The sequence below is a fragment of the Lepisosteus oculatus genome, chromosome 7 (assembly GCF_040954835.1).
Source record: "Lepisosteus oculatus isolate fLepOcu1 chromosome 7, fLepOcu1.hap2, whole genome shotgun sequence".
NCBI lineage: Eukaryota > Metazoa > Chordata > Actinopteri > Semionotiformes > Lepisosteidae > Lepisosteus > Lepisosteus oculatus.
In genome coordinates, this window is record NC_090702.1 from 22,271,355 (window position 1) to 22,297,373 (window position 26,019).

The 26,019-nt window shown below is 34.3% G+C and overlaps 1 protein-coding gene across 2 annotated transcripts in view; it reads right to left on the bottom strand.

Annotated features, from left to right (window-relative positions):
- The window catches only part of LOC102694815 (thyrotropin-releasing hormone-degrading ectoenzyme), a 226,703-nt gene that overhangs the window by 42,955 nt on the left and 157,729 nt on the right, over nt 1-26,019 (bottom strand). For both annotated transcript variants that reach the window (XM_069192282.1, XM_069192281.1), the window contains 4 exons: nt 18,434-18,621; nt 9,538-9,626; nt 6,617-6,750; nt 3,665-3,720 (listed from right to left, as the gene is read on the bottom strand). In XM_069192282.1, the coding sequence (XP_069048383.1) occupies nt 3,665-3,720; nt 6,617-6,750; nt 9,538-9,626; nt 18,434-18,621 (467 nt within the window). The remainder of the gene's footprint in view (nt 1-3,664; nt 3,721-6,616; nt 6,751-9,537; nt 9,627-18,433; nt 18,622-26,019) is intronic.

Sequence of the window (26,019 nt, forward strand, 5' to 3'; positions counted from 1 at the left end):
TTGTCAGTCTTCTCCAAGACGTAGACACTGATTAAACAAAACCACCAGCTTTGTAACCACTACTCACTGAGGAACAGGAAATTGAAATTGTCAAAAATATCTTGGCACTACTGTTGGTTACAAACTAACCTTTGAAGAAAACACTGATGCCATATGTTAGAAGAGACAACAGCAATTGTTCATCCTAAGAAAACTCTGCTTTTTTAACGTGTAAACTAAGAAAATGACTTTAATCTATAGAACTTTCATTTAATCTGTCTAACATTCACTGTGTTAGAATGGATTGGTAATTTAAATATACACAATAAGAACAGATTGAGGAGGATTGTGGAGGTAGCCAGCTAAATTATTGGTGCAGACCAGCTACAGCTTTCAGACATCTCCATCACATACAGTAGATAGTGTGGAAAGCCAGTATAATAACTGACTGTCATGACCAACCCCTGCATGGTAAATCTGAACTCCATCCATCTACAGTAGATGTCTATGTAAATTACCTAGATTCAAATGTAATAGAGCTTAATTATCTTTTATTTCCACTGTTATTAACCTGATTAATTTGGACAGTTGATTGTGTATTTTACTGTAATTATAAGTTTATTTCCTTTCTCTCTCATCATATGTGTATGTCTATTATTTGTTAATGGGTCCATATTGTGTTAAATGTATTGTGTATTTGTGTAATGTCTTTGTAATGTAATGTTATTTTCCATTTGGGACAATAAAAGTAAGACATACTCTAAGTACTGGAAACTTGCATTTAAAATATTTCACATGAGAACATGAATGTTAATGGCGAATATTTAGCAGTCAATAAAACAATCATACCCAAATTCCACAGCACAGTAAATTGCAATACTTGTAATTGGATTTTCAAAATGTAATCATTATCATTGCTTATGTATGAGATCCCTTTACTCAGATTTATATAATTACATATAGATATTGCTCTTTTTGTGAGCACATTTCTCTGGCAATTTGTATCTAATAAGAGGATACGATTATACATCTTGACTCACATTTATTTCAACATATATAATGCTGATGCAATTAATTTGGCTGAAAAATAATATGGCAGCATTATAGATTATGCCCCATTTTTTGCAACCAAATTGATATGTTCAGTGAGTCTTGAAATAATTAAAAGGTTAGAAAAGACTGAGAGCACAGAACTTGTACAATATCTAAACAATTTTAAAAATTTGAGAACTCTCCATGATACATGGATAATTTGAAAAGCTATTTGAAAGGGTTAAGCCATTTGCAAGGTTAAAATGTTTATACTTTAAGTTTATTTACTATTATGTGTTTCTATTTATTATGTAAATGTTATCTATTTATTAAAAAAATCCAATAACAGTTTATTTCTTCTTGAAATGTGGTATGGTCTCATGACTACCACATTAAGAATCACAAATACTTTGGAACTTCCTCCCTCAGAAGACCTATGCATTGCTGAAAAAATATCTCTCTTTCTTCAATTACAAACCTTACAGAGTAAAGGATGAAATAAAAGTTATGAAGATAACTCCCCAGTTTATGTGGCTGGATTTTCCAATGTCGTGTAATTATATTACAATTAATATATTTGTGACTAATTAAATTGACTATATTTTACTAATTAAATTGTTAAATTAAATAATTAAAATACTTTATTTGGATCTTTAAAATTAACATAGCATGAACACATAACATCCAAAAAATGCATTCAGTAGCTACCTGTATATTCTATATACATTCTATATATCCTGTTTATCCAACTCAGCTCTATGAAGTGAAAAATGGATATGCAGTTTTTCAACTGTAACTTGCTCATAAAATGGTCACATACTGTAAATCACTGCCCCACTTTTGTGAGATACAATCAACTAATATTATGATTACTATTTTATACTGAATGCTGTCCATGCTTTCAAAGAAGAGTGGTGGAGACAATAAAAATCATTAAGATTATCAAAAGTGTTTTCAATATAATTCTTGGCAAATTTGTGACACTGTAGACAGCGTACAGTATGTCAACAAATCATTTTTTTTGTCCTTGAAAAAGTTAAACAATGTACAGTACACTCAAATATTAAAGAAATATTCCCCTTGAAAATTAATCCAGAATTCTAAGTACAGTATATTATGTGTGCGCTATCTTTTAAACTATTTAGTCCGCTATCTGAAGTAAATGTTAAATGTGGTGTATCATTTTGGTAAATAAACTGTAACAAACCTGTCACAACCTATTAAAACAGTTGTTCTGACACAACTGGATGCCCTGTCTTTCCTTACCTTTCTTTAGAAGATTACAACTATAACCTAGCGTTCATCTAGGGAATATCTTCTGCAGTTTCTGTTACACCTTGTTAATCTTGTTGATCTGGCACCAGTACTTGAAAGCAGCTCCTCCTTTGGTGAACTGCATAAAATAGACTGCTTATGTGCTTATCTTTTGTGCTTTAGTTCTATGAAAGCAACTTAAAAAACTTAATGTGCAGTTTTTGACAGTTTAAACTGTTAAAAGTTTTCAAATTAATATTTTTTACAGATTTTAGCTACTCATATTTTGATTAGTTTGCTTATGTACCATATTTTATTGCAACAATGAATCTCAAAGTTCATCAGTAAGATCTCAATCACACATTCTATATTTTAAATGCTGCACTATGCATTTTATAATGATCCTATATAATAATATGCAATATCTCAGTATGCACGTGGCCCATATTTTTCTATAGTAGTAGTTTTGTTCAAGTACTTTTCTTTGTTAACTTTGTCAGTATCTTACAGAATTCTGAATTTTTCAATCAAACTCCAAGTTAACCCTCTTTGTACAAGTCTCAGCAGATGTAATTCCTTTAATCTGTCTACATCATATACTGTTCAGATCGGACATTATTCTTTACACTTTATTATAATTTGACATCATTATATAATCAAGTAATATGACTTAATAGTGCATTATGAAAGATGTATCCTCTCAGTTTTTTTACTCTTTTACCACTGCCTTGCAAAAGCCTTTTATAGTGATCATAATGAATATTATATTATATATACTGTAAATCTTTAATATATTTCACGTGTTTATATTATGTATCATACTGTATATAATAAAGTGCATTATTTAAAGTAAAGGTACTCCAGTTTCACCACAATGTAGTAATATATTCATTAATATGGTTTGGAGTTTTCTATTCAGAAACCTGACACTCAGCTTAGTATGTCTGTGTCACTGGGCATCGCTACAAGTATACCTGCTGTACAGAAAAACAGTATGTTAATGGTAAAGTGTTGTAGTGTGTACGGCACAGAATGTGGTTTTAAGTCTGTACTGTTACTTATTAAACATTCCGAAAGTTAGTTGTTGTCTTTCCCTACCTCAATACACAACTCATACCTTTTGTAAATACATTACATTATTTATATTTTATGAAACATAACATTTCACTTACAAGCGGATAAAACACAGCTGAAGTGTTTTAAACATTAAGACAAGAGTTGTAGTGCAGTTGTGTAATATACCTTTGAAACTTAAGCTAATTGCTTTAGGAATGAATGGATGGTACAGGACATTAAACATTAAACTATGTCATTTTTATAAATGAAGCTTCCTGAGAAGGTTTTACACAACAACCATTAAGTCACCAAGAAACAAGAATGTGACAAGACCAGACCCTACCTGGCAAGATTGAAAACGTCGTCAATGAGGCCTGCTCGGTTGCCTACAGAAATGACCTGGAGGAATCAATGAGAACCATTTTAGTGTAAACAAAGAACACCAGTGTTCTGAAAAGTAATGTACCTGTATACAGTATATACATTGTCTTGCAGAAGTATTCACCCTTGCCAATGGTAACACATTTTGATGAATTGCATGAATTTCAAGAAGAATTGCAAATTACATTTATTCAAAACCATTATGAACAAACTGAGCCCTCAACATATGTGAAGGAGGTTAAATCTCAGCAAAATCTACAAGGAAGATAAACAAAGAGAAATTTCCTGATTGCGTAAGTGTTCAGCCTCATAAATCAGCAGTTGGTGGAAGAAACTGGCAGCAGTGACTGCTTTCTGCTTTTTGGCTAGATCTCTACTAGCTTTGCACAGTGCGATTGTGTAATTTTATCTATTCATTCTGTCAAATTCTCTCCAGTTCTGACAAGTTCGTTGATGGACTGCAGTTGTCAAGCCTGGCAAGAAATTTTCAGTTGGAATAAAGTCAATATTTTGACGAGGCCAATCAAGGACATTCACTCTATTCTTAATACTTGTACTGTACATAGTGAATTACTGTAGGTAATAAGTGGTATAGTTATGGAGATAAGGGTAGTGATTGCACATTCTCCTTTGGGGTTTATTATTTTTAGGTATATAAAGGGCTTCACAATGGTAGTTGGTGGCTGGGTTTTTCACGATAAGCACTTTGAGTGCAGTTGGCATTAAAGACTCTTTATCCACGTCTTCCATCCATCGTGGGTTTAAATGTGCTCAGGCCTCATGAGCCACCTTATTTATTTATTGAGACCTGTCACTGGTGCCTTTAAATGAATGTAAAATATTTGAAATTGCTAAAAAGCAGAACCAAGTTCAAATTTCACTAGCATATAGTCAAAGCTAACAAGCAGACAGGTGTGTTAACCCTTGTTAGACTCATAAGGTTTACATAGCTATCCTTGACTAGTGAAATAAGTGTTCGTATGTGTACTACAAGAACACTTCTCAGGGTTAAAGTATGTTTTAAGGGCAAGCTATTGCTATGAATTATGGAAAAATGAATTTTAATTTGCTCTATGTATTTCATAATACCAGCAAACTACCATCTGTAAGAAGTCCATGGGAAGGGTCATCCATAACCGGTATTTTCGGAATGACCTACTTAATATACTGGACATGAGCAAATTGGCCAGCAAGAAGAACCTGCTGCCCATATATGGAAAGGGTCTATTCAGAGAAACGACAAGACACAGCTGAGCCTCATCAGAAACCAAAATATAAATGCCCCGGAAGCAGTGCACAGAAGCCGATAAGGTGAATGCGATTTGGAGGAGAGAGGGAGAGAGAAGATATTCGGACAGAAGAAACTTTTTTATCCGTGAAGACAAAGAAAAGTGTGGTGTGAGTGATTTTATCTAATTTACGTAAACTTTTCCCCCGGAGACACCACACATCTAAACAGCATACAGTAGGTGTACAGTATAGGTGTTAGGTGTATACTAGTTATAGTATGATTTGCATAGTTAGTGGAAATTGTAGTCTTCACTCATTTCAATTAGAAATAAGTCCTTGGAAAACAACTGATAGCCCAGTTTAGTCACCTAAATACTGAACTTTTTACCTTTGGGCGAGAGATACAAACAGGTAACAACTCCAATATCAATAGAACTAAAAAAGTAAGAGTTCAGTAAAAGAGCTGCACCTTCCCACTGATCCAAGTTCTACTATTTTTGGAACTGCAATGCTATTTTTATATTTCTGAGTTAGAGAGAAATGACATTGATGAGTGCATTTCAAAACACAGTGAAAGTAAAATGTACACAGTACTGTGCAAACCCTACAATTTACATAACAAAATAGATTACATTTCCAGGTACTGTATGCGCAGCACCATATGTGACACTGTAACCAAACAGGATAGTGAACACATCTCTTTTAATCCAATAGAAATACCACTCCCAACTTTGCCGAGTTTTTGCCGACAAATACTACTTACTTGATATCTCTGCATGCAGATCACACTGGAACATTTCTTCAGTAAATTATGTGCTGCACAACCTGTATTTATTCGCTCTTACATGGCAGTACATCAGTCATTACAGTGACTAGTGAGCATGAGGAGCGGCTTCACATTGCAGTTCTTCCTATCTCTCACTCACTAGTGGCGAGACCTGGGGTTTCCAACAACATGGCAACTATCCAGTACTCTCTCATAGTTCACTGTTTTTGGCTTAATTCAGAATTAGTCAAATTTTGCCATACCATCAATGAATTTATTTTGTTACTGAGATTCAAAACCGGTTTGAGAAATTGAGACCGCAGTTCCTTTAAGGATTGAAACTTAGTATGTATTTTGGAGAACTGAAGAGACAAGATGTGACTTTAGGTGGCAAAGACCATGTTCTTTTTTTTCTTTTAATGTTCATCAGATTTCTAAATCCTTCAATCAGACTCCAAGGTAATCTTCCTCAAAGAGATGCAGAAACAACCATAACCATAAACATACAGTACATGTCTCCATTAATTTGCACTAAGGGTGACCCATGCTGGAGAGATAACTGAGGTTAGTTTTGGAAGGCCTGAACTCAGAATCTTGCACACTTAAAAAATAATATTAACATTTATCTATCTTGTATTTTGTGTTTGGTTTTTAATTATTGTAAATAAACCTAAAACTAAAATCTTCTAGGTTTGTATCCTGTTTACTAGGCCCCATTAACTAAAGGAAAGCAAGTGACCACATCTGGAATCAACACTCAGTGTAGAGCATGTTTCATTAAAATTAATTATTTGTTAGATTTATTAAAAATAGAATCTGTATTCTACATTTATGCTCCCCTCCCCATTTATAGTGTTTGGTATCAGTGATGGAATATTCATATACAGTACCAAACTCAAGATGATGAAAGTCTTTTACCTCAGGGTTCCTCATCAGCTGTTCAATTAATAGTCTCCAGTTTTGGAGATCATAGTTTACTCTGAAGTAGCCAGTCTGATTTATGTTTCCAAGCAACCAAGTTCCTTCATCCATTAAACTGATTTTATGGGATTCTAAAAATAAAAGGAGATTAAATGCAGTAAGACCACAGAAAGATTTTTTGTAATTCATAATTTTGTATTTTTTTTAACTGCACATCTTTCATGCAAAAGCAAGCCTTTTCACAAAAAACACAAATTAGACCAGTCTTTGGGTAAAAAACTTTTACTACAATAAAATGTTCCATTACTTGAGATACAGAATACTTAATGACATAGGTTTAATTAAACGCTCATGCGTAATCTTCTTAATAAAGCCCAATAGCCATTTATTCAGGATGGTGATATTATGGTGATATTCCATTTTAAAAAATCAGCCAAAATATTCTATAAATAAAACATTGATCAAATCAGAAGCTTTTTTAAATACTGTAGTCTTTTTCCATTTTTTTTATTTTTTTACTAAGAAACACTAAGAATCTAAAGGTGCTTCTTCCTTGTAAGAGTCATAGCATCCCAGAATCTGTCCTGGACGCACAGAGCACATGCTTGGGACAAGGTGCTAGTCCATTACAGGGCACTCAGGCACAACTTAGTGAAACCAATAAACCAAGCCAGCATGTCTGTGGAAGATGAGAGGAAATTGGAATACCTGGAGCAAAACCATGTAAAAACCACAAGAACTGCCCTAGACTAATTAAACTAATCATTGCAATGTTGCCCTCAATGGTACTATAAATGAGCTTATCGACATACCATGAAATAAATGTTGATTAACAGTGTTTTAACAGGGATAAATTATGTTTAACAGACAATATAACAGACATAAGATGTAGATAAAATTAAAGCCACTCACTACGTTTAGGAACTAAAAAATATCAACACCTATCTCAGATAATAGGATATTGGGAATTAGAGAATAAAACAAAAACACCTTCGAGTGCAGTTTAAAAAGATAGACAGAAGACACACTTTCTGTAGTTCCTGCACATTTTGACTGTGAAATGAAACTGAAAATCATTGCTAAGAAATAAACTAATGCAAGAGCTGAAAGGAGTAGAGTTAAGAGATTCTGGACTCGATGGCTGTGGGCTCGAACTCCCAAAAAGGGGATTATGCTGTTGCTCCCTTGAGCAAGGTCCTCTGCTGAAATTACTCCAGAAAAAAACCCTTCTGTAGAAATGGGTCTCCAGGCTGCTATTGTTATTGAGAATTTGTTTTTAATTTGCTTGCCTGGTAAAATAAAGAAACAATAAAATGGGTAATCTCCATCCTCATCTTGCCATTTTTGTCATGATATTGTTTAATGATTACAGTAAAAAGTATTGTGATATTGTTAATTATCCATTTTATAACTGCTTTATCCAGGGTCATACAGGGTTTAATACAGGGTCATGGAGGAGCAAGCAACGGGCACAAGGCAGCACACACCCTCAGCAGAATGCCAGCATCACAAGCCACAGAAACACGGACGCACACTCTTATACCAGGGCTAGTTTTCCCAGAAGCCAATTAACCTACCAGTATGCCTTTGGGAGGAAACTAGAACACCCGGAGGAAACCTATACAAACATGGGGAGAACATCCAAACTCCATGCAGATGACACTTCAGGTCAGGAATTGAACCAAGGGCCCCAGCACTGTGTGGCAGCAATGTTAACCACTGCGCCCCAGCACCACTCTTTCTGTTATTCATGGGGATATACTGGCACACTTCTATCACTACTGTATGCATTTCTATCTCATGCTGGCACTATATGGAAATCTAGTTCATAGAAATGTGTTAGGAGTAGGTAGGAGTTGCTGGAAAATGGCCGTTCTAAGTAGGCAACTCAACAAAGGGCATCATAAGCTGTCCTTAGAGCTTTGCATACAAAAAATATTTTGCTAGGACCTTTGCTGAAGTACGTCAGTTCTGAGGTTATTTTTTCATAGTCCATGTGCAGTTCTATTTGTAGTCAAGACTAATAGCACAGCTCTCATTTTAAAATTGTCTTTAAAACCACAAAACCAATATACCAGTATACATACAAAAGAGTCTGATTTACTGTAATTTAATATTCTTCACTGATTGTTTGGTTTATATTGTTCTCTTACATGTTTTCTTTGTTACAATTCCAATAATTCATTTTGTATATCAACTCCTAAAGCCTGCTAGTCGGAATACAATGAATATAAAATATATCAAGAAGCGATGAAAAGGTTGTAATGAAACATGGGATACAACAAAGCAGCAATGAAAAATGTTATGACAATCTGAGAAAATATCCCAGATAGTTCTCTTGTGAGAAGTCAAATATATTCAATTATTTTCCTAAATCTTTTCTAAATGGAAGCCTAGAATTGGCTTAGAATTACATTATCACAAAAAAACAAGAAGCAGTAAATCTAAAAGTAATCAATTGGTTTTCTAGTATTTAATTGAAGAATACATTTTAATCAAAATGTATAATCAAAAATGCTTGACTTTGTATCTGTACTGAAGAAATGTATCATTGTCACTAAATTTAAAACACAGGCTTTTCTTTGACATGAGTTTAATATCTAATTGAATTGCATTTGAGCCCCAGATTTATACTTTGGAGGTAAGTGTAAATTCTCAGGCCAAGTTAGAAGAAAATCAAAGGGAGACAAGAGGAATTGATTTCACTTATTATGGTGCATGAGCAGCTCAAAAGCCCGGTCATTATCCATTCAATGCTGCCTCTAGACACTTTGGAAAAATAAACAGTAAATAACGGCATTCTCACAAGAGTCACTTTCTCCTTGAAGAACACTTAAAAGTCAAAACGCATTTTTATGTGATTTAAAGGAAGCAAAAAAAGCAAAGCAGATATATTTTCTGAGTACACATACATGTACCTGTTCTATTAGAAACCCAAATGATTGATTCTGAGGATATGTGACTTGAATTTCCAACAGAAATTGTTAATGGAATTTGCCACTGGAAGCTGCAAGAAAAAAAAGAAAAAAGAAAGAAAACAAATCAGGACCCAGACAGATAAGACTGGGGATAAGCAGAAAGGGCAACAAATTTGAAACGTTTACAATTAAGAAATCAGGAGCATCTGAGTGGTTTCAGAAACAGGCAAATGGAGGAACAGTACAGACTAAACTTAAATGCAATATAAAACCTTGTCCTTCGATGTGTCCTTGGGGCATTTGTTGGAACTGTTTTTAATTTTCCAACACCTTTGAAAAATCTTAAAGGTATTGACACATATCTTAGTCAAGTATAGAATAATCAACAGGAGGCCAGCCATGTACTTCTTTAGCTGGATGTGAATATTGTTCTAGGATTCACAAACAAAAAAAGACTGCCTGCCAAATAATGGTTACCTAGAATAGAATTTGTGATAGACTTCTACTTAACTTGAGGAATATCTACTTGTTCAGAGCTGTCATTGCCTACCTGAGGTGCTGATTTTATCTCCTTATAGGTATTCTCTGAAAAGGTTCTCCGTACACTCAAATTAAGGGAAGGAAATGCTATTTGAAGTGAAAACTGAGGCACACTGACAAACTAGAGTATGTTTTTCTTTTGTGTGTTCATCTCTGTTTATTCAATGCCTGTGTGCTATCTAAAAAAACAAGGTCAACACCCAGAGTAGTTCAAGTACTACATTGTATTAAAATAAAACAGCTGCATATATACAGTTATGCAGGTGTATATATAGACATATGGTGGTCTGTGATGTACTGTACCATATACAGTAGTACAAAAATAGAAACAAGAAAAAGTGAGTTTGTCATGCAAATTAGACATTACAGATTAATGGAATTTGTGCTTTTGTGTGAAAATACAATTTTGCCCAATATATCATTGTATTGACATACCAAAATCTCAGAGGTTCTCAGACTACCCATTAGAAAGTGTCAAACCACTGTTTTAAATATCCTGTGAATACTGTTGCTACTGTGCAGGACACACTATATGTAAAGTACACAGAAATCAAAGTACAGTAGGGTCTTGACCTTTGCAAATAATTAGTTCAGATAACTGCATATAACTAAGTCTACCCCTATACCAGCACATGATGTACTACAGTCAATAATATGTAAGGTTAAAACACATACAGTAAGTAACCTTCCCTTATATGATGATTAATGTACTAATGCATTGGCTAACTTAAATAACATTGATCAAATAATAGAAACAACTGAAAAGACAAACATACTGTACAGTATTCCACTGAAATAAACATGAAACCCTCCTCTGTACCCAGCCTGCACTTTCTCTCTCTGGCTCCATGATTATTATGCCACAATGTAAAGAAATGGGCAATTAAAACAGTCAGTGAGCCTGTAAAACTGTCTCTAGCTTGTCGTTCAGGACACTGCCGACAGAGTACTTGGAATGTTTGTTACAATATACTGTAAGACAAGACCAAGTTGAGATGCTGATGCCGGGTAGTGGGTACTTGGGCAGGGGGCAGGGAGATGCTCACTCACTACCTAGATTTATCTTGTGATCCTGGTCTGTTGCACTGCTAATTTGAAAATTGCAGCTACCAGCCTGAAGTTTGGTTTCCTACTGATCTGCTCTTCTTTCATCCAAGACACCATCAGCCAGTCCAAATAGCACATAAGCAAATTTGCAAATGTTAAATTTGCAGATTTCGAGACCCTACTGTATTACTTCTAATGAAGGTTACAGTACATCTTTCAAAAAGTGGCAACTTCACTTCACACTTCACCCAGTTCTGCATGTAAGACTGTGGGGGATAAATGTTTTTTTTTTATGGGGATAAATGTTTCTTTTACTAAACATTTTATGTTTTATGTTCTTAATGAGTCTGTAGGTGTTTTGAAACCTTTTTTTTTCCATTTTTTTTTTGTTTACTCTTACCAGCACAGGTTTCTAAGGAGATATACTGTACACCCATGTACCTGTCCTTGCAACAGGATTTCTACTTGATCATTATATATTACACAGAGAATTTACTGTGAGAAATTTCCATTTTTAATAGTTTAGGTTTATTGCTTCAATTACGTCTAATATTCACAGCACCAGATGAACAACCCCACTTTCTCATAGTCTTACATTCTATAAGACAGGGTTAGGTTAAAGCCTAACCCTGTTGATAGAGTTAGGCTTTAAGTTTTAAAAGGTCAAACAATGGTTTCATTACCATTGCCATGTGATTTAATTCCCAGTACTAATAGTGTTGATTCCATATTTTAAATTCCAAGACATTGAGAGGTAAACATGCAGCCATCTAAAATGTGCGAGGTGTCAGTAGGTATACTACGGTTGGCACCATGTTATCACAGAGTGTAGCACTTCATCGCTTTTTTTATTTTTTGAATCTGATGCAGGTCTGCACTACTCTGTAAAACTGCCAGGTGGTATAGTGAATCCTCAAAGTACCTCAGCTGTGTGTGGTCGTCAAATGATTATGGTATTAAATGTTTATTGACCCATTAGTGATTTCCTACACTAATCATATTGTAGACATACTAGTGACAAACAGTTTCATTAAATACAATAATTACATTGTTGAGACAGGATGTTGTTACTACATTGCTACCATAAGCCCAAATATACTACAATACTGTATAACACTACTAAAATTATAATATCCTAATTATCAACCCCCAATATCCCTACTACAAGGAGACAATGCAGCCATCAAGGCACAAGACACTTCCCTGTAACATCAGAAATATTATGGTGAAACGTGTTGCATGTGAAAGACCAGAAGACAAATAATAAAACTATGCTTCCCAACAACCCACACAAGTAAAAAAAATTATTTGAATATCCACAGATATCTGTTCTGCTATAGTATTACCGCCATTCATGTACACTGCCTTCATCTAGATGCAATTATTTACACCACTGTGTTGCAAGCAATAATAACAATGGTATTAAAATGTTTTGAGCAGAGCATACCTCAATAATATGATGGCAAATTGCAATATAAGCATTTTCAGTTGTTTTGCTTAATTCTTGTTTCCTTGTTTCTGTGAAACCAACTACATTAAAAATTTGAGGTCCAATCCATGCTCTGTTTATGGCATGTAATCTCATTTGCTCAAAACAATACTGTAGAGCAATGCTACTAAACAGTACTTAGGCTATGTATTTCATATGTTTATATAACATATAAAATATCATATTTCTCATGAAATATGATTATTAGACTAAGGGAAAAATTAAATGACACTACCATTTAGTTCTAACACATCACAAGTGCCAATTTATTTTGAGCTGTGAAAGGCTGTGAAAGGCCGGAAGTGCTATGCTACACATTCTAGATGGCTGCATGTGTATTTCCTGTTTCTGATGAGTTGCCTGACAGTCCATAACAATGTATTAGGCCTCCTTAAATTTTCACATAAAAGCTAGTAATCTGTCATGCTTATTGTATGTTTCATTACACACTCATACTCTACTGTTTCTATATTTATTTGCAAAACTATATACAGTATAAAAAATACACTCATATACAGCACACACTGCATATTGTGTAATTACAAATAATATATGACCATATTTTAGGTTGTGCATGCTGAAATAAATGAGAGTAGATAAATAACCACACATTGAATATTGTGTTGACTGTTTGAAGTACCCTCAAAAGATCATCCAGGATGTTTTGTGCATATCTGTCCTCATAAAAAATGAAAGAAACCAACTCTGAATGGAACAAAATCAATCAGTTTGCAGCTTTAATGTCCAATGTAAGATGATAATATTGTATATATTAACAAACACCAGTATATGCTTGGATAAATGTCTCTAGAGATATAATGCACTACAAATTTTGAAGAGCAGGTTGAACAGCAAAAGAGAACTTCAGAAAGATACATAAGGCTTACATTTTTTATATGACAAAATGCCATTTTCACCATTAAGGTTACACTGTTATACAGTACAAAATGTAAAATCTATTGCATCTATTGCACTGGTTGCACATTAGTCAACTGCAATTGTAAGATTATACACAAATTGATGGTTATTTCATTTACACATTGCCCCCATTAAAAAGTCTGCAAACCCCACGTACAGAAAACCATATTTGTTTTTTAGAAACCATTGCGATTTCAAGATACTTAGAAATAACTAACAAATGCATATATGTTTCAAAGGCTCCACTGAATAATTTTCCATTAAAAATGAAAATGAAATTTAGAATTGTTTGTATTCACCAAGTCTCTATCTTTCTATGTTGAATTTCACAATCTCACATCACCAAGCACTTTGTAATTGAGATTGATCATCCACTGCAGGTAAGGAAACTAATGTGTGCCTGTAAATTCCCAACACTGAAATCTTTATTTCCAACCAAGTCCTTTCCCCTCAGATCAATGTTCAATCTTTACCACTGGACAGGCCAGTTGATTTCTATCATAGCTTCCTAAATGGAACCATTGATTCAGTAGCTCCAGTTAAGGCCCATAAGGTGGTCTCTCTGAGTAATTTCCTCATGGTTTACTGCTAAGATGTGTATAATAAAATGCGATGTCTGGGAGATGTAAGGCACATGAATGGCCTCAAGATACTTTTGCATTTAGAAACAATGTCACCTGTCTTACTTAAGCGTTTTGAAAGCTTAGACCTACAATGAAGCCAACAACAGACTTACAAAATATTAACTTATATATACGTAATATAATATTACAGTTTTCAGGTGCAACTATTTACCTTTGCCCACACTTACTGTTCATCTTACCTGTTTATGCTATGCAGAAATGTATATATTTTGCTGAAAATAATTCATACTGTATGATACTGTATAGTAAGAAACACTGAATTTCTAGTTAAAATCTGATTCTATCCCCACACGCACCCCCCCACATACACCCAAAAAAGAATTTTTTCTACAGTTTAGATATTTGAATGTTGCCAAAACCCTGCTGAGAATATTAAAATAAATCCCAGCCTTCTAAGAAGTGACATCAAGATATAAACCACCTGTGGCTACATCTCTGCTTAAAATATACAAAAAACAGAGTGGGTGGCAGGATTCAGCTTCAGGACATTACAGATGTGGGTGAGCTGTCTACACGGCATTTATCTGGTTGTCATTTGGAACACACAAAGAGACTAGTTTGCTGGTATAGTGACAGTATTGCCAACACAATGTGACATGTTCAGATACTGTATTTTAAAAGCTACAGATTCAATTAAGGCCACTACCACTGTGAAAGCCAAAACATAATAAGATATAATAATGAACTTTTTATATTGATGCAAATAAGTGATGCAAAGAAGTTTATCCAAAAATATCTGATCCATAAACTTACCGTATTTCAAACCAAATGAAAAAAAAAATGTTCAAACAATTGAACAATTTGATTTGATTGGCAGCATAATAAGGTTATTGCTATTTGTCAGTTTTCTTATCACAAGAAAAGGAGGATTTTGTAATGATTAGGGTGCATTGGATTCATTATCTGTACAAGTTTGCTCTATGCTTTAACAATTACTTTATTTTAATCAAAACTCAGAACAAAACTGCAAAAGGTAAATCAACAAAGTACAACTTTGCAATAACTGTACAGCAACAACCTAGAAATCCATGTATACAACAAAGCATTTAGTGGAGCACTGTGGATAAAGTACCTTGCTCAAGGTTACAACAGGATCCTCCCTAGAATCTGAACCCCTGACCCTTCAGTCCAGGGTATGGAGCCATGACTACTACTTCACAATTTTTCTAAATGTCTCTTTTTATGCTTTTATCTCTCTTTTCTTTCTTTAATTAAAAGCATGAACATAAAGCTAAGGAGTTATTTTTTATTACGATTTGATTTGCTTTGAAGTAGGTTACCAATGTTACATGTCTCTAAAATAGTGTCTAGTGTCTGTATTTTTACTTGCTTGAAACACCTGAGAAAACAGAAGTAATGATTTGCTAAACAAATACATTTTTCTCATGTTTCACACAGGTCCAATGGTAGTTGCTAAAATACATGTAAAGTGGAAATCAACTAATTTCATAATTAAATATAATATAAATCAGGAATAAATAAATCTCTTGCATGTTGATTTTTTTATATCCACGTGCAAGATGTACAGTAAATAAGTTTGTCAAGGCAATCTTTGTGTAATGCAGTGTTTTTTGTTTTGTGTTTATTAAAACAAAAGATATATGCACAAGCACGATGAAGAACACATTGGCTATCACCTGCCTGAGAACTTGGAGAAATGTAAACAATTAAATTAAAAAACCATAAGTTTATACGGAATGGGAAATAAAATATTTTATGGTTTACTGTCAGACTTTGCTGACAGAATGGAATTTCCTTCCCATTTGGAGAAACTATGTGTAAAATAGTTGTAAAAGCATGTAAAAAGTGAGTAAATCTATAAACGAGACAAGAATATTCATATTTTTTACAGTAAGTTTTTAAATGTTTTTGAGTTACTCTTAGTTATAAAATATGAATAGGAAAAGCTTTGTATTAAAATGAAAATTTATAAAGTCGGCAGATGGGAGCAATTGAAAAATCTGTATTCAATCAATACATCAATTGGTTCACTCTAGAATTTAAAAATAAAACTGAATTGACCTTTCTATCATAAATTGGACATTGTCAGTTCTCTGTTGTCCTTGGCAGGATGCAAAAAGCATTGTCTGTTCCCATCCAGGGATAAGATGCTGTATATCCTTGGGATAAATGTAATCCTTTCCTATCCTGCCACATTGCCAGGGATTGTGTTAAAATGTGGTTTGATGGCTATTTGAAAGTGTGTCTTTATAATTATTTGTATGCTTTCATTATCTTCTTTTTCCAAAAAATATATTTCATATAAAAAATAAAATACATTTTGTGCAAATAAAGTTGTTTTATATATACTGTATATGGCATAAATTATTAAGAAAATATACAGGATGTGCATGCAAATAATAAAAGAATTAATAGTTATTTCCATTCTGCTTAAAGGTATATGAACTATATATAAAATTAAATGGGAAATAGACTAAAAGATTCCAAAATCTTTCCAGTCTCTGCTTGGATCACAGAAGACCGTTATTTACCAGTAAGCTTTACCAGATGTTCCTCATTATTGCATACAGTAGCACATTTTTGGGAATGTTTCAATTCAACTAGGATTAAGTACAAACTAATCAAGATAAATCACAGATTTCAAAGGGGTCCATACAGGTGATCCAATTATGTTCCTAACAGCATGGAAATGAATGCCAGATATGAAGGTACTTTGGTTTGACAGGCATTAGTGGATCTTGTTCTATGAAGAATACAGAGCAGGTTTTCTGTACAAGCAGCAGTTTGTTGAGTTATCACTAGAACAAACAAAGAAAATTGCAGACTTGTGTGGATTACTGTACCATCAGGCACACCTATAGTGGCAGCTATCTTGTCTATAGATATCCACACTTCCTCATCTATCAGTCTGAAAATAGTGGGTTCTGTGACAGTAGAGCATCAATTAATCTATATTTTCAAAACCGTGCTCACTATTAGTGGATATTTTTCCACAATATACTGTTCTTACCATATTGTACAGTATTTCCATTATCTTTCGAATGTCAGCTTGGTACAGTACCCTCACGCAGAAAAATCCTGATGACTCCTTCTTTGCTGTTCTATACCAGAGCACTCTTGGGGCAGCAAGCTTTGCAACCAAATGGACGTATACAGTACTATGCCATACAATAATACACTAATTTTATTTATGAGTGCTATTCAAGAAGCTCAAAAGAATTTTCCTCAACCAAGTTATTCCTCTTTCCAAAAAACTTTTACAACAATTCCTGTGTGGGTTCAGACCCTCAAGAGGCATGGCCAACATGATTTTTTAAACTAGACAATTATCGGAAAAATGTCAAAAGCAACATCAACCTCTATTTAGCATTTTTGACATCACAAATCTGTTTGACTTTATGAAGCATGAGACAGACTAGAAGACTCTACAAAATCCCTAAGCTTCCTTCCACTGCTTCATGGTGATATGCATGCAATAACACTTCACAAAGAATAGGAGGTTGTATCTTGAGCTGCAGATATTAAGCTTAGAGACAACTGATAAAAAATAAGAGCAGGTATTTGCAGCAAAATATGCTGTGGGTGCTATTAACTAGACTTCACTTTATTTACAGTAAGTGACAAACAAAGGAAAAGCCATCAAAGCATGAGTCATGTTGAAAACAGTCTCAGGGCAAATGGTGGGGAAGAGGGCATTTCCCATAGGTTACAGAGGGGGTGAAGCACAGTTTACACTTATGTACTGTAGGTTAAACAGGTGGTGAGCATGGTTCACTCTCTCATGCTGTTAAGGGTGTAGAAAAAAGTACAGTTTCATCCCCTATCATTAAGGTTTAGACAAAGGTGGAATCCACATTAGTTACAGAAGTTACTGTAGGTAGCATGGTTATTAGCCAAGGGTTAATAACCCTCCTTTGCATTTCCCAAAGTTTACTATCCACAGTTTGTAGGTCAGGTTATAGTAAAATAGGGTGTAGTAAACTACTGTATATCAAGGAGTAAAAGTGTATGTATGTTTTCCAGAGTCACATTACTGGTTAAGGATGACCTTACACAAGGCAATATGCAGGAAATGCTACAGTAGGCATGGTAACAGTATTCTTTTTTTTGTTTTACTAACTGCATGCAGCTTTCCAATCAATTCAAATTGTCAAGGTGCTTTAATACTCCTCAAGTTAGGAAAAGTATTTATTTCAAGTCTAATTGTTTATGTTTCCTTTTATGAGCTTTGGTACCTATATCTGGATTATATTCTACTTTAGGTGGTGGGTTGGTTCACTCCATCTCCCTTACATACCTTATGTTGAGTAATTCAGGATCCTTGTTTTTTGCATCAATGTCATAGATGAAGTGCTCTTGGGTGATTGTTATACTGTTGTCCATGCTGTCATTTTTAATGATAGTAACTACTGGGTAGCCCATCTGCAGAGTCCAGCGATCCATCACCTCTTTTATGTTTATATCCTTCCCTTCCTTCCGCATGGCCTGGTGGGACATTCAACCAAACAGAGCGGTTAATGAACACTCAGATGATATTATAACCAGCATGGTATGTTTCTTCATGCAATCTGTGTTAATGGAGACCATTTTACCAGAACTTTATGTAACCTTTGACTACTAGTTAAACCCATTTATCATAATTGATTATGCAGTACAGATGCAGCCATATAGAATGCAAAAGGTGTCAGTATGTATACTGCAGAGTGCAGCTTGTTATTTGTTTTTTTTTTATTTTTATAAATAATCTGATGCAAGACTGCACTCATTTGTAAAACTTCCAGGTGATGCTGTGAATCCTTAAAGTACTGCCGCTGCTTGCAGTTGTCAGACAAATCAGACAGTATTAAATGTTTATTAATCCATTAGTGCTTTCCTGCACAAATCATACTATATGCATACTAGTAACAAAAAAAATCATTAAATACAATGATTACATTGTTAATGCAGGACTTTGTTACTAAATGACTACCGCAACTCCAAATGAGATATGTCACAATACTGTATAATACTAATAGCACTATCCTTTTTTAATCAATTGTGTACAGTATAAGTAGTAATTAGACTACAGACTAATTTAAGATTCCAGCTATAAAATATAATTATATATTTTTATTACTGGCTTCAAAAACATATTGTATTTGAAAGCAAATAAACATACAGCATTTTTTTTTGTTTTGAGTAGTGATGTGAATGACTTTGACAAGGACTTTAAATTGCATTGTTGCTGATACAAGTCTGCACTATACTTTGATCAATACAGTATATTTAAATTGTTAAAGTTGCAATTTACAGTTCTTTTGTTGAGGTATGCACTGCTAAAAAAAGTAATATTTTAATTGTAGCTTTCAGAAAAAGTGGTGTAAATAATTGCATGTGCAATAAAAGGCAGTGAACAAGAATGACAGTAATACTGTAGTTGATAGTTGTAGTTGTAGTTGATATGGATATCTGGGGATATTCACTGGATTCTTTAACTTGTGTGGGACATTGGGAAATTTATTTTTGTCCATGTATTCAGCTCACATGCCGAATTAAAACTAGAGTACATGCAGTACTTGGTAATGGAGACACTTCCTGTTCCATTTTAAATAGTCCCTTTAAAAAGAAATATTTTAGAAATGTAAAATTATTAAATGCCACTCACAAAATCCAAAAGTATTATAAATATTTGTCTTTTGTCTTTGTCCCCTCATGTCAGAGCTAGTAATCAAAACATAAAATAATGCCTGGACAGGACCTGCAGGACAAAATGATTGTGAGGCAGATTAACATGTCTGTATGAAATGTGAGACATTCCAATTCAAATACAATATGGAAGACATTCTCATCAAAATGTTTTTAGTTAACCAAATGCAACTTCAAATGCTACTGAAGTTGGTATTTGTGATACAGCAGCATTTTCAATGTTTTCTTTTGTTTGAATTTCTTTACACCTGCTGTAAAGTGCTCTGGGATGCTACATTTAAAGGTGCTATAAAAGATAACTTAGTAAATAGTGCCCCAAACAAAACTTATAATCCAAATTTCTGGTACTCTTCCATGTTTATGTATTGATGTATCCAGGTGATGCAGTGGTGGCCCAGGACTCAGGAGTAGCTGTCCTTGTGCAGGCTGACTTTCAGTTCTCTGCTACCAGCTGCAGTACTTCTGTCCTGTGCCATCCTGTGAAAAGTTCTGAAAACCTTCCTAGAATTTCTATTTTTTTAGAAAAATAACCTTTTAGATACGGTATATTTGATATATAGTATTATGTATACCATCTTTAAAGGTAGTATCTCAAAGCGCTTTATAGTAGGGGGGAAAAAAATCTGGGCTGTACAGTTTGGTACCTTTCAGAATGTTTGAACCATGGCTACAGAGAGAGAGACAGAAAAAAAGAAACCCATGTGGGAAAACACTTGTGTGCCTTAGTGGTAAGGGGAAGTGTCACAGATCAGCACAGATCAGCACAGATCATCATGAAGAAGGAAAAGCACCCCTTTTTCATGCATAAAAAAGTTCTTAAACTATTTAAAACAGTTTTCTTTATCTTTTTAAGTCATGCAGCACCTTTCATTATAACTTTTCAGATGTAACACAGGAGTTATTGCATTGTTTCCTCTCAGTATGTTGTACTGGAGGTGGGTGCTGAAAGACCGCAAAACCAACAAATCTCCAGATTGTTCGGATAGAGTAAAATTCCCTTAAATAGATACTAATTAACATGCAAATGAAACCCTTATTAAGCACAACTTTCAAAATCCAAAATAACAAACAATAACATATCCCTGCTTAACGTTGCATGACTCAAGAAGCTTATTTACACCACTGTTTTACAAGCAATCATTCTAATCATATTAAAATATAAACTATGACAGCAAATTGCAATATAAAAAATCAGTTGTTTTGATTAGTTTGTGGTCACTCCATGAAATTTCTTGTGTTCTTAGAAATTCCATGAAACCAGGCACATTAAAAAAATTTAGATTTACAGAAAAATACTCTAAAGCCACATTACATTTTAAAATGAGAGATAGACTACATACTTTATATGTTTATATAGCATATAAAATATGTTGTATATTCGAGAAATACTATTATTAGACTAAGAAAAAAAACAGATCAAATGAAGCTACCTTATCAGTAACAGCTGTTGAGCTGTGCAGTATGCTGAACAGGACTATATTATAACACGTGCGCTTTCAACTGAAACTTTGATGTGTGTTCTAGATGGCAGGATCTGTATTATATTTTTATTAGAACTATACAGTGTATATAGTATATAAGCTAATCTGAATCAGAGCTGGGAAACTTCAAGAGTTTCAGCAATGTGCATAAGAAGCATCAACTCAAGCACAAATGCCGAACCAGTGTGTCTGGAAAATTGTAAACTGAAGATGATTTAACTTCAGTTGAAAGCTGTCTCTTTTCTTCAACAATCTTCTATAACAAATAAAATTAGTAAAACCGCTTGTGGTAAAATTTTGTTAAGAGTGTATCAGTAAACATAAGCTGAATTGCTTACTGTACTTAGGAGAAATACTGTACATCATTTATAAAACATGCTGTCTGGTTTTCTGTGGTGGGAGAGGTTTTTACTTTCTAGGACTTTTTAAGGTTGATTCAGGAAACTTTTTTTTAACATTATAGGGGCTAAGCTATCATAATTGTAGCTTTTCAGAAAAACCAAAAAGCAATCTCCTATCATGGAGCCTATTGCATCCTAAAAAATGCACACACCTCCCTATTAAAAATACCTCACTTAGCATAAATGTTTGTCTACTTAATGTGAAAATGAATGAACTGTTGTGGAAACTCTTAACAGGAAATGTCAAAATATCTTTTACATGTGAAGTAAGTACAAATTTACATGTGAAGTAAGATTTTTACTTTTATATATTCTTTATATTTTACTTATTTATATTCTTCATAACAGCAAAACTAGGCCCCACTTCACCTGCAATTCTGTGTTGGATAAAGGAGTTAGAAAGTAGGTGAGTGGAATGATAGATGGATGCACATCAACATTGGATATTTTACAAAACATTTTTCACAATGGTTGTTCAATTCAAATGCCAATTCCTGTCCTGGGTGGCTAGCATGTCTATACATGTATTAGTTCTCTTTAAAGCACCAGTAACAGAAGTTTTGTTAAATTTCTGCACTAAAGTTAATAATGAGATGATCTGATTTACAGTAGGTTGGTTAGAGCCCAGCTGAACTGAAAACCTGTAGACACAAAAATGCAATCTACCTGCAAAAAAAAGCAGAGAAAAATAGATATATACACATTCATAGATCAATTATCATTTGATCTTTGCATAATCTACAATATTACAAAAAACAAAAACATAATCTACAATATTTAGAAAAAAAAACATTTGTAATGGCAGTAAATGGCATTTCTAGTACAAATTTCACTTCATCAGGGTTCATTTTAATCATTTCCAAAGAGCTTTTTGTATATGACTGGTTCACCCCTGGATGGAAATCTCGTCTAATGCAGAGTCACAGAGAAAGATACAAATTAGAACAATAAAATAAACATAGCAAGCATGTATATGGAGCCTTATGTATCTGTGAATAATTGTTAAATCCAGGTCTTGGTAAAGGAAACCGGAGTACCCAGTGAATTTTAGAGGGATAAAAGTTATCTTAATCTTCCTGAAATAATTACAGAAACACCCACACAAACATTTGTCGATCATGGAAATTCCACATGGATGGACAGTAATACCTGAAACGAATCCAAGACCGTTGAGTAGTGAGGTATGAGCACTCATCACCATGCCTTCATGCTGAACTATGCAATACTTGACTCTCTAAATATTTCAAGTGCTTTATAAATGATAAAAAAGATGCATTATATAGCAGATGTTTCCTATCTGCTTTCCCAGTATGTGTCTCAGTTGGAACTGTCTTGCTCAGACTAAAGAATAACAGAAGTACAAAAGCTAACATCAATGCCAAGGCTTCTATAGGGATAATACTTTTCTTTACAAAATAAAACCCATTTATGCCATTATCGCAGCCTATTTTTACTCTGTTTCTTCAATGTGCTTTTTCCGAAGGTTTCTGCCATTAGCTACTATGTCTTATTTAAGTTTACTAATTAGTTTCTAAGCTAATTTCTTTCTGAATGGTTTAATTTACTGTACATAATCAATATTGTCAATGAATAAATTACTGATCTTTTAAGAATAACAGACTTTAGTTTATATAGAAGATATTATCAGTATCAATTGTCTTTGCAAATGTGCCAGTTGGTTGCCATCTAAAAAAACAAGCCTGCAAAACACCCTATTTATCCTGATGGAAATTTTATACTGTACAGTACATCATGCAAAAATGCTGTTGTGGTGTTTAAAAAAAATCCCAAAATGCCAGTTATATTTGTACACTTTTGTTAGACTGGATGCAAACAGCACACTGCTCTTTGATAAATTACCATTCGATCTGGGTTATCTAATAAATCATTACAGAAAGATAATAGTTTGGGTTTAACCAAAGTATTCTTAATCTTCCTAAAATCATTACAGAAAGTGTATGCCAGGATTAAGAAGAATTCTGAAGTATGATAAAGAGCTATATTAATGAAAAAGTGCTTACAGATTGTCCCATTAAATTGGATTTCATGAATAGCTAATGAATTCCTTGAATATTTAGTATTCACAAAAGGATCTGTTGGGATGGATGACTGATGTTGCTGGATTTATCACTGGGAAATTCTAAATCTAAATATAAATAAAAAACAGAAACTTTCCCCGTTCTAAAACATTGTCATCCATACAGGACCACAGGGACAACTCCTAGGAAAAACTAAGGTTGCTGCTGGAAGAGGTGTTAGTGGGACCAGCAGGGGGTGCTCACCCTTCACTCTATGTGGGTCTTAATGCACCAGTATGGTGACGGGGACACTATACTGTACTATACTGCTATGCTATACTATACTATACTGCACTTGTTGCTTGCCTGGTAGGCTCCGTTTTTTCCCCAACACCATATGGTAGAAAGCGGTTTGACAAATGACATGACATTATGCTGAACTATTAAGGTTTGACTCACAACATAGCCAATACATTGGAAAATGTATTAATGTGTTTTTGGAGAAATGTTTAGATTTCACAACATTATAATGTAAAGTATCATAAATACATTTAATTAATACATTTTTAAGGATGACCTGATATATGCATTTATTCTGTTACAGTCACTGTTTTGCAAATAAGATCAAGAACAATTTTGCCATGGGAGGGGAAGAGCTGTCAGGATAAGAAATTCAAGATTTAGCCACACCTCTGAACATTCAGGAGGGTTAAAAAACTAGAAGAAAGAGATTCAGTCAGTCCAGTCAGGCTGGGATTGAGCAGAGAAGGAGAAAGAAAAATGAAGGTTCCGTAGGTGTTCATCTCAGAAATGGAATGGGCTGGTCACCAGGTCTTTGTGACTCATTAGCCTGAGTTGGCTTGAAGAAGATACAGAAATGTATTGAATCTCCTGTACTGAGGGTGTGTCACATTGTCCTGGACAGGATGAATGCGTGATAGTCCATTTGCCAGGGTTATGGGGTTGGCTTGTTCCACAAGGATTGACAGCGGACATTAGCACCTGGAGGAGTGGTGCATTGCCTGGCAAGGTAGCAACTTATCTTCCCCAACAGACAAAAGAGTAGGAATCAAGACAGCATACACTGTATGTCACATGTATACCCTGTGTCATAAGAGCTGAGGAGTGAGACTGGCTGCTGTGGTGTCAGGGATAACAGGGCTTGTACTTGTAAAACATGATCACCATGAAAAAGAGTAGGGAAAAGCTAGAAGTAGAAAAACAAATTGGAAAAGGTTAGGAGTCAGAGGAAAGATTAAAAAAGTGGTGGTTAGTGAAATGAGAGGGAACTGGACACAACAGAGTAAGTCTACTCCTTGTGACAAACAGGAAAGAAATAGATCTGTGCACCAAAGGGTAATCTGAAAATGCTAATGGTTAGCGAAGAGAAAGGGAGCTGGTTGCTGTGGAGTGAGTCGGAAGTCAAACTTGGCTAGTGTACAGTCATGGTGATGCAGAAGCTTGATACTGTATGTGAGAAGAGACCAGGAAAGATATGAAAGTGGAAGGAGCCATTTATGCCAGGAAGGAGACCAACATAAGAAACAATGGTCCAAACACAATAGTAGAGCAAAGGCTGACACATACAGTAGACATCAAAAGATGACATACTGGCAGTGTGTAATGTAATGTAAACCAAGAAAGCAGAAGGAAAAGGACTTTCATTAGACAATTAAATTTGTATTTTCATTTTAACATAAACATACAGATTGTAATTTACTGGTGGTAAAAAAAAACAATCACAAATAAAACAGCTACCATAATTTGCCATAATTCCTACATTTGATATTTTCATTATTTATTTATTTTAGGTTTTGTCAAAGTTCTTCTAAAGATGAGAAACAAACTGATTTTCAAAAGAAAGACAGGATATATATTACATTTTCAACAATTTTCTGTTTTCCTTTTCTCCATACAGTATTGTTCTACTCTTGCAGAATATCCAATCTATGCTGTTCTTCCTTAGAGTACCTATTTGATCACCTTCTCATCAATCTTGTTCGGAAGCCAAACTCCAATTTAAATTAAATCAGTCCTGGAAACTCCATGTGTGCTATCCCTGCCAGTCAGTCAATCAGCTTATAACAAACTATAGGCCTTCTCTATTCATCCCAGATAATAGCAGAGAAACCCTTCAGCTAATAACCTTTAAAAACATTCAGATTGCCAGTCTGATTTTCATTCCACCCCTCATTACCTAATGTACTGTAGTGTCTCAATACAAACGTTGTTCAGCAACACAGTAGATATTTTTAAACTTGACCTTGTATGCATTCAAGAACACCTACAGTGGCTACA